The 9,804-nt window shown below is 42.0% G+C and overlaps 1 protein-coding gene across 2 annotated transcripts; it reads right to left on the bottom strand.

The window, feature by feature from the left end:
- Positions 1-344: 344 nt before the first annotated feature.
- LOC120727292 (transmembrane protein 74) lies at positions 345-9,804 on the bottom strand. 2 transcript variants are annotated; one of them, XM_040021546.1, is made up of 2 exons: positions 6,543-9,804; positions 345-6,332 (listed from the first exon to the last, which is right to left on the bottom strand). In XM_040021546.1, the coding sequence occupies exon 2, from the start codon at positions 6,284-6,286 to the stop codon at positions 5,504-5,506; it is 783 nt and encodes a 260-aa protein (XP_039877480.1). In that variant the 5' UTR covers positions 6,287-6,332; positions 6,543-9,804; the 3' UTR covers positions 345-5,503. The 2 variants fall into 2 exon arrangements, with proteins under 2 accessions (XP_039877480.1, XP_039877482.1); XM_040021548.1 differs by having other exon boundaries at positions 6,687-9,804.

Here is a 9,804-nt window from a genome sequence, read left to right as displayed (position 1 = left end):
GGAAGGGCACCCAGCAAAAATGTCTGGCAAATCCTCTTGCGGTGACCCCTTGTGGCAGAGAAGCAGTAAAAAGTAGCACACACAATGCTTCAGAATATTTAATTGGTTCAAAATTTTGGTCGAGATGAAACACGAGTAAAAGAGTTGCAGCAAGTTGAAAGAAAGCTGATTCAGCCTTTAAAGTGAAACTGATCAGTAAATACGTGCAGATAGCTGACGCTTCCCTGCGTCCCCGCAGAATTCAAGTTAAGATGCAGCCTACAGGTATATATCCGCCTCGATGGCTTTCAGCTCTGAAAACCTCCTGAAAGACAGCTTGAAAGAGGAGGCTGTCAGTTTGTGCAGGATTTGGTTTTTAAAGCCTCTGAGTTGACTGAATAAAGCATATAAATGACGTGGACGCTGATTTTATTTCCAACTTGTTATTTTTACTCCTTTTTTTTTAAAGAATTTCCTCCTTTGTCCCTTCTTCACTCTCTGAGCTGCGACTGAGGCTGCCTGCCGTTGCTATGCAACAATGGGAGTAACGAGAATCATTATTGAATAAGTCATTAAGTTAAGGCAATGGTTCAAGAGAAGCATTTCAGACCAGGAGACATGATCTTACTCGTAATTTATCACATCAGCAGAACAAAGTAGGTGAGACTGTGTGATGTCCAGCGAGATTTCCTGCCAGTGCAGTCGGTGCTCTGTCACTCAGTGAGATGAGTGGTTGTGACAGCTGATGATAAGTTACTGCCAGACGCTGATGTAAAGCACAGCCACAAAGGCTTTCCTTCCTCCTGATCCCCAGTGTCCAACAGCCACGCCCAAGCTCTTGACCCCAAGTGACCTCCTCAGCAATCCAATTCCATTTCCTGCTGCCAGCTGCCCTGAATGATTACTCTGACTAACTCCATTCATGAAAAATAGGGGGACGAGGACCAGGGGCTATGAATGTACGTGCATGAATGTGCATGCACTGCAAGAGAGTGTTTGTCCGTCCATCTGCTGGGAAGTCCTTAGGGGTGTACGTTTTACACACAAGCCCAGCTACTGGTGGTGTTTGTGGGATCCTTTCCAGTGTGTGTGTGAATATGTGTGATTTTTTTGTTTGCTTTTTTTATTGCAGGTTTGATTTTGTGTCTGGAGAGTCCCCTGGCAAAAAAAAAAAGAGAGCGAGAGAAATAAATAAATAAACAAACAAACACAGACACCAATTAAAGCTGTTGCAGTGTCCCAGCTCCTTTACATCAGTAGTAATGTGCCTGTGGAAGAAACAAGGCGCTTTAACCCTTCTCGTGCACACCTTCAACATGAGCAGGCTGTAATTTCTTATGAGCCTGAGTTAAAACCAGAGCGGTTATTTCACACGAGAGACGTCTGTATTTGTGTTTCTCTCAGCCTTTCTTGATGGCTTGAAATGAGCTGGAAAAATAAAAACGCCAATACGAATTCACAAGTGCAGCTTGCATCATAGTTAACAAATATTTAGAGATTTATCTGTTGATTAAAATGATTCATTATCCAACGTAAGAGTAATTTGCTATAAATGCCGTGTAAAATAAGCTGGCTGACCCAACACCCACATCAAACCGATCAGCTCCCATCACCTCAGGTTAGACTTGTCTGCTTGAAAGTTTTGACAGTTAAAAGAAAGTTTCGCTGGAAAGGTCTGGTGAAGAGTAACCCATCTTCCTTCCCCTATTCCCCCCCAAGAAAGAACGAAATAGATCAAAGTCAGTTGGGGGTTGCTGCATTAAAAAAAAAAATCCTCTCTTATTGCCAGCCTTCCAAAACAAAGCCATGCACATTTTCCACAGAGACTGCAAATAAAGATGTCTGCATCCATCAAAAAATATTCTTTGCCTTCACCAGAACAAAGTAGGTGACACTTGCACCCAAGCCCCTGCGGCCCTTCAACATAAGGTTCACCAACTCAAGCAGCGCCAAATTGAGACATTTTAATATGGGAGTCTATTCTGATTGACTGAATTGAGCCAGCTTCAAGTGGCCGTTAGAGGAACTGCAGTTTTTGGCATTTATTTGGATGTTATTTGGCTGTAAGTTTGCCTGGACTGCTCACAACAGCTCAAACGTGAAACAAAGCTTTCATTTGGGACAGTTACATAAACACGTGAACTTATGCAAGCTCACATGGATGCATATAGAGGTCAATGAGTGGCTGCAAGAACAAAAACTGGGTTGAACTAAACTTTATTAAATCGCATGTTACCAGTTGAAATAATATAATTAAGTTGTTTCAGCAGTTATGAAGAAATGTAACTTTTATATGACTGTAAAATATGATAAAAATGGGGAGGAGGACTTGGAGAAAAGTAAGTAAAATAAAAGGTCTTCTGGATCAGTTCTGAACATATGTTGCTGTAACTTTATTCCAGCTCCCGGTTGTACTCCCATTAGTTGTTGGGGGTAAACTCTGGGTTGTGAAATAATTGTCTTTGCTTGACTGAACATATCATAACCTTATAAACGCCTCTACAATGTCATGAAATCCTTAAAAATCAATAGATTGTTATCTAGAAAACGCCAATGGCAGTCACACCCTGATCAAACCACGTCCACGCAGCTGTACAGAAGTGTTCACCAAGTGTTGAACGTTTGCATGTCATCATTGCATTACACAAATTAGTTCTTTCATGGAAGCAGTTAATTGTGAAGGTGGGTGTGGATGACCAGGAGTGGAATTTAGCTGAATGACAATAAGTATGTCTTTCTCCGGAAATGCAGACATGCTGGAAATGACACAACCTTTCATGGATTTATGAATAGTTTGTGGGTTTCCATTAACAATGAATTTGACTGTTTTTGTTGCACTTGGAGTCACAAATATTACTCAGTGTATTAAAGACTTTTTAAAGGTAAGCACGAGTCTTTATTCTTGGCCTTGGAGGCAGTGGAATTAAATAAACTATGACTAATGTGGACCTTCTATTACCAGGTTTTCAAATACTTTAAAGGAAGAAAAAAAAAACAACTCAAAGCTACTTAAAGCTGGAAAAAAACATAACTTTATTACTGGTGGGACATTTTATTGTCTCTAATTCCCATATACATAGATAATTTGATGTTAAAATTAGACATTTTCTGCATGCTCGTAGACAAATCTCAAAATAAGTATACCAACTGGGAGAATTTCTAATGAACAAGGGCTGGAAAGACTAATATCTCTGCAGACGCCAGCCCCAATAGGGCTGAGTGCTTTGCAGGTTGCGTTGATTTAGGAGTCTGACTTTCATGTTTCCACTACTGTGAATACTGACTCTCTTACTATGCAATACCACTCTCTCCCACACATTTAATGCAACAAGCTCACAGCTGTTCTATGAAAGCTATGGAAAAAGGCAATCCGCGGAAAACGTGAGAAATAGTCAGCTGCTGCAGATAAGAGAAGCTTGGGAAAAGTAAGAGATTCTCAACACTTCATCCCAAAATAAAAGCATCTAAGAAAAGCATTTCTCTCCCTTCTAAATTCACCCAACTGTAAAAACTACTCCTCGGGATGCTATATTAAGTAAGGACAGATTAGCATCAGAAATCGACTTAATATTTCATACACAGGTCAGCGGATTGCACCTATTTAATTACATTAACGAGGTGAGAGAAAGAAGGTCATGTGGAGGATAATGTAATCCTGCCAGCCATAAGCACTTCCAATTATTGCACAGCACACATGTCTGCACACCCCAAGCAGGGGATAAAACTGTTTGTTCGCAGCTTCTTTTGTGAGAACGGGCGATTCTTCGCTTCCTCCCCTTTCAATGCAATGTGACATTTCACTCTAATATTGCAGCTGGAATGGTTTGGTTCTTTTGATAAGCGGCTTGATTGAGATAGCTGTTGAAATGCTCTGGGGTTGTTTTATTTTTCACTGATTCGCATGCCTCCCATGAGCAATTAAGTAACTCCAATTACCAGGAGAGCTTTTCCCCAGGGGTTTGTTGATTCTCTTTCTGTCTTTTTCTGTCAGCGTTTGAACATCTGCAGTCAAAACCCCCAAGTGTATCCGGCGTACACTGAGCTTCCCCGACATCGGTGCTCAACCACAAAATCTAATTACACCTCCTGTGGTATTACTATTTGCGTCTCAACAAATCTGAGCAAATACAAGCATCGCTTCACCAAGCCACATTTATGTCAAACAGAATTTCCAACATGGACTCAAGCTATTGTTATTTTTCTAAGCCTGCTCTGCACAGCTTTGTTAGTTGTAATTCAGCAGGGTTCTGTTGCTGACAAGGTGGAAACTGAAGGCTACAGATCTTTACAGCACGACACCACTCCTGGTTCAGGTTTGCAGCTACAGCATACAGGCCTTTCAACACACAAGTATGTGCTGGCATTTAAAGTGTTTCCTGAAGTTGCAGCATCATTAGCAGCAGCGGATGCAGTGGTAAACAACAAGTTAGGTCAGAGATCCTCACAAGGAAAACCACCTACGGTACCTCCAATGTAAACAAAATATTTATTTCAGGAAAGAATACATCGTGGTTTTAGCCTCAGAAGTCTCGGTGTTTATATGGCACATCACCGTCTATACATACCCAAAGAATAGATTGACATTTGCTCAAGTCTATCTTAACACAACACTAGCATGCACACACAGTGGGTGCACGAAAACATGTCTTTGTTTGCTGTAACTGTTCCTAATCTGAGTGATGGTGGACTAAAACCACAATCCCTTTTCACACATGAGTAATGGAAGCTGACATCAGGCTTCAGCAGTCTAAACTGACCATAACAAAAATCAAGTTTCCCTCATTGTGTTTTCGCTTCAGCGGATGGATAAAAACACAAAGAGTGATGCTTGTTTTGACTGGGCTAACATATTAGTGCTCACAGTGGTGTTCAAGAAAACTGAGGAGGCCCATTTCATTAAATCGAATGCTCACTTGTGATGTGACCACTTATTTATTTTTTGGTATTTCCTGCACAACTGAAAACACAAATGAGAAAATGATAGCCACCATTATAGCTTTCCAGCTTTCAGTGTTTTAGAAACCTGCTGTGCAGTGTTTTGGTTTTGGCACATTCAGTGCATCTGTTGCACAGCCTGGGCTTCCTGACTGTATTTCATGCTTCACCGTACCTAAAGCAACTTACTGCTATCAAATAGCCCTGTGAGTTCTTCAATAGCTCTGTTCTTTTGGGCTGTATTCATCCAAATCAAACTACTATATTTAGCCTTATTTTTATATATATATATATTTCTGCATCTACCCAGAAAGAGGATTGTGGATTGTGGCCCCTATCATCTGTACTGAGATTGGATGAGCTGAAGGGACAATAACAGCAACCAATAACTCCCATATGCGGAGGACTGTATTACAACAGACGTGAAAAAATGCAAGCCTATCCTTTCAAAAGAAGTCTATCTATTAACCAAAATACTAGCATTAGCTGTTAGAAATGAAAAAGGCATTAAACCTGCCGATTATAGGACAGCTCTGACAGGATTTTCTAAGCACTTTCTGAGTCTTTTCCGCTTGTCCTGTCCATAATTTCAGCTGAGCACTTCTAAATCCTCGTCAGCCACTGACAAATGCGAGCAGGATTCCCGAGTGGGGCTGGAGCCAGCTCTCAAACTGATGGATCCGTACAACTTTGCTGCGTGTTTGGAATAGGCGAAGGCTTTCCTCCTCATCATCTCCCCTTTCCACATGGAGATCATGAGCAGCGTGGACAGCAGCACGCCCCCGAGGGTGAGCAGACACAGTCCCGCTATGACACACCGGTCCAGATGGGCTCCCACTCTGGCTTTCTCCCTCTCTAGACGCTCCATCTCCCGGGCGGTCACAGTGTCCGGGTCCACCCGGACGTCCCTGGGGACCGTGTAAGCTATGGCGACCAGAGAGATGCCAGTTACCAGACAAGTCACGGCGATGATGAAGCCGTAATCCACAGACTTCCCCGAGTCCTCAGAGGAGAGGTCGTCGTCGGACAGCAAGTAAAGTTCCGGGATGTCCTCCTCCGCTTCCTCCATTACCTCCTCCTCCTCGTACAGTTCACTCGAGGATCGCCGACTCAGTCTGCAGGTTTCTGGACTCGCACCTATCAGCTGGACATCATCAGCATCTTCATCATGTTGGTGTTTGCAAGTAAAAGATGTTTCCGTTTCCTCCTCCGGACGCGGAGCTCCCCTGATCTCTGTCCATGGTGCTGAACACTCTCCTCCGCCGGGATGAAGTGACTTTTCACCGCTGTCGCCGATACTTTCTTCATCTAAAACCAGGGAGACGTCTCTGGGATCCGGCTGATCAAAGTAAAACAGTTCCAGATCAGCCATTTGGGCATGGGCTGGGTTTCCCGTTTTATCGAGCCCATGCGTCCGTCTGTGGAAGTGAAACACACACGCACACGCAAAAGAAAACAGTAAGATGTTTAAACTCGCTGAACTTTCATTATTTACAAGGAAAATCTATAGGTTGCGCTTCTCTCACCCGTGGGCATGCACGCATTTTAAAGTGTAGCGAAGGAAGTCTAAAGAATAATTCAGCGCCAGACAGTAAAATTACAGGCAATAAAATAGCTACACTGCTTACCAACACTTAAGCTTTTGCTTTTTTCTGGCTTTCAAATCGCTTTTCCAAAACACTTAGTAACCATGCGACGCCTAATAAATCTAATTCCAGGTAATGTGTTCCAATTATACGCTATTAAGCACCAACATGCGGTCTGCTGAGTACCTCTCTCTCCGTCTGTGGCCGCTCGCTTCCCCCGACTGATTCTGCTCCCTGGTCAATTAGAGGGAAAGGTTTGGCAGACCCCTCCCACAGCCAGACTGGGCTCCGGCAGACCGCCTTATAATGCTTATTACCGAGCCAACTTCAGTGTTCCCCGACACATACAGACCACTAATCAGATGAGAGGCAGGAGGCGGCTGAATGTGCGCTGTGGGCAAGTAAAGAGCTGAAACACTTCAAATTAAGGTACGCTTTCTCCAGGCGCTTGTCAAAGTTGCTAAAATTTTTCATCCACGAATGTCAGAAGCAGATTTTAATGCAATCCGGTCAACAGCTGAGAGACATTTTAATCCAAAACACACAGGGCGGCGCTGGAGGAAAAGAGAGAGAATCACCAGCCGGAGATCATGAATGTTTACGCTTCATTACAATTCATCCAGCAGTTGAGATGTGACCAACAACTCCGTGATACTTGGCCTTTACTGCGACCCATGGGGTCTGCAGTAAATGAAATACGTCGATAGTGGTTGAGATGCCCTGCAACCCTTTTTTGGAGGTCAGAGGTCAAAAAGCCTTGTTCTGCTGGAAGGTTTCTACAGTCATATAAAAAAAAAACACTAAAAATGAATAACGAAGATTGTTACATGTTGTGAGCTGTTTATCAAGGCTGCCTTGTTTGTGTGGATCTTTTATTTTTTGCAAAGCAGAAATCTTGGGTGAGTGATAGATGCTATATTGACTGCTGAAGAGAGAGTGGTTTTCCAGGTTTGGCCCCTTTTTAGGTAGTTGGAGTTCATGTGGAGGGCAGAGATCCTGCAGCTGATGGAACAAGCCCTCTAAACAAAACTAGTCTTGGACAATCAGGGCTGAGGTTGAGCTTTCAGAAATAATAAAGTCATGGGTCCAAGTTCCTCCTCTTTTATATATAAAACTTTTTTTTAAAAATCCTATTTAATAATCTAAGGGTAGCTGCAGCTTCAAAGCCCTGCCGAGGAGTCTGGAGTAAACTTTTGAATTTTTTTCTTCTGAGTTTTCTTTCTTTTGAAGGTTAAAAAAAAAGCTAATCACAAACCTTGGAAACAGGCAGAGCCTGGCTGTGTCACAAAAATTCACAAATCAGGACCTCTAAAACTTTTAAACGAATAAAGTCTTAATTTATTCAAACAAAATGGACAGAAAGCTGGAGATGGAAACTCAGCTGTGAAGGTGAGAGCCAAAAGCTGCAGTACCCCTAATGACCACTTGAGGCTGGCTCAAAAAAAAAAACGAGTCAGTGACGACTGACGTTAAAATGTCCAACTGCACATCTTCAACAGCAGCTACAGTCTTGTCCTCCATAAAAGTCTCGAACGTGTCTGATTTATTGCTCCAGCATCCAACATATACAACATCATAATCTGTATTAGGAGTTCCCACAATATATAACTGTGACAAAGGCACATATAAAAATATCAATGAGTGATTTAAAAAAAAGATTCAGATAGTTACCAATAATTTGAATGACTTTTCCTTTTTTTGAGAAGACACGAGATGACTTTGATTTTCAGTGTAAACTGTGACAAATGCCTTATAGTCAATGCTGGGTGATGACCTCCAAACTGGCAGCTTTTCAGGAGCTAATAAGCTTCCCTATCACATCATGTGTTTAAAAGTTAGCATGCCATTCCCAATATATTTAAATGACAGCTGGATTAAGGATACTCCCTTAGGGAAACTTGTCCAAATAAACAGAACAGTCTTTTCTGCACTGAAGCATATATAGGTTATACTGAAGGCATCCAGAGGTCCTGATTAGAAAATGCTCCATTGCTCTGCTATTGAAGTTCATTTGCTAGGATCCACCATGTTGATGCTTCTGGATACTCATTGTATGCTGTATCACTATACATACAGAAGTTACAGTCTTTTACAGGGAGAGGGAGCAAAAGTAACACCCAAGGGTGGGTTTAACATTCATATTTAAAAGAGGAACTGTGTTTAAAGCAAAAATATTTCACAGTTTTGCAACAGAGAATACAGAGTAGACGTGTAGTCTGCAGGCACGCTGGAAATGTTCAACCTCTGCACTACAACCTCCTGTGGAACTGTAGCCCCTTTAATCATTTAATCCCTTTGTGATATGTGCTTTAAACCAAATTAGCTCTTCATTGCAGAGAATTAAACTGACTCCCGTGGTTGCAATAAAAGGATATTTGGCTACCTCAAAGCCTCACTCAAAACAACATTAATAAACTAATAGGAGATTATGAAAAGTCATCTCACAAGGGACAAAAACAGAAGAAAATGATTAGGAATGAAGTGCGACATTTGTATTTACACATATATCGAATGTAGTCTGTGCCAAAATGATAAATTACACTCAAGAGAACTAAAAACTAAATATGTAAGTGATCAAATAAAAAGAAAAAAGAGGAATAATAATCAATAAGAGAATAGTAATGGAGTGACTTAGATCAGTGGGTGTGAGCAAAGTGAGACACTTATGCACTTGTTAGTTTCTCTAAAAGCAAATGCTGCACCCTGCAGTAAAATGTGAAACAGCAGCTGTGGTGTAAGACTCAACAACTCGTGGCTTCAGCACAGAAAACCTCAAACTGCTTTTGTTTACATCTGTCCACATGTAACATTTTTAAGACAGCCATCCTGCTGCTGAGCCCAGCTCGGGGGACGCTCTCTGTTCTCTACTCGCTTTGGCTTTTCCCAGTCAGTTTTCAATGTGTGAAGCTGCTTGGAAAAATGTCTCCAGCCATTCACACCACTGAAATAGGGAGACAATCATTAGCCAGGCACAACAGATGTGCGGGTTAGCACTGTTGCCTCACAGCAAGAGGGTCCTGTGTTTGAATCCACCATCTAGAGTGTGGAGTTTACATGTTCTCCCCATGTTTGTGTCTCTCTGGCTTCTCCGGCTTCCTCCCAAAGTCCAGATTCATGCAGTTAGTGGGGTTCGGTTACTTGGTGACTCTAAATTGCCTGTAGGTTTGAACGTGAGTGCCAGTGGTTGTCGATCTCTATGTGTTATCCATAGGTGTAATCTTCAGGATGTCAGTTACAGTGCTTAACGTATTATTTATTAGACCAGGTGTCACACAAACAAGAAAACACAAATATTTAAAAATCT

This window comes from Simochromis diagramma, unplaced genomic scaffold (genome assembly GCF_900408965.1).
Source record: "Simochromis diagramma unplaced genomic scaffold, fSimDia1.1 OVJJ01000753.1, whole genome shotgun sequence".
Taxonomy (NCBI): domain Eukaryota; kingdom Metazoa; phylum Chordata; class Actinopteri; order Cichliformes; family Cichlidae; genus Simochromis; species Simochromis diagramma.
This window is presented reverse-complemented; position numbering and strand designations above follow the sequence as displayed.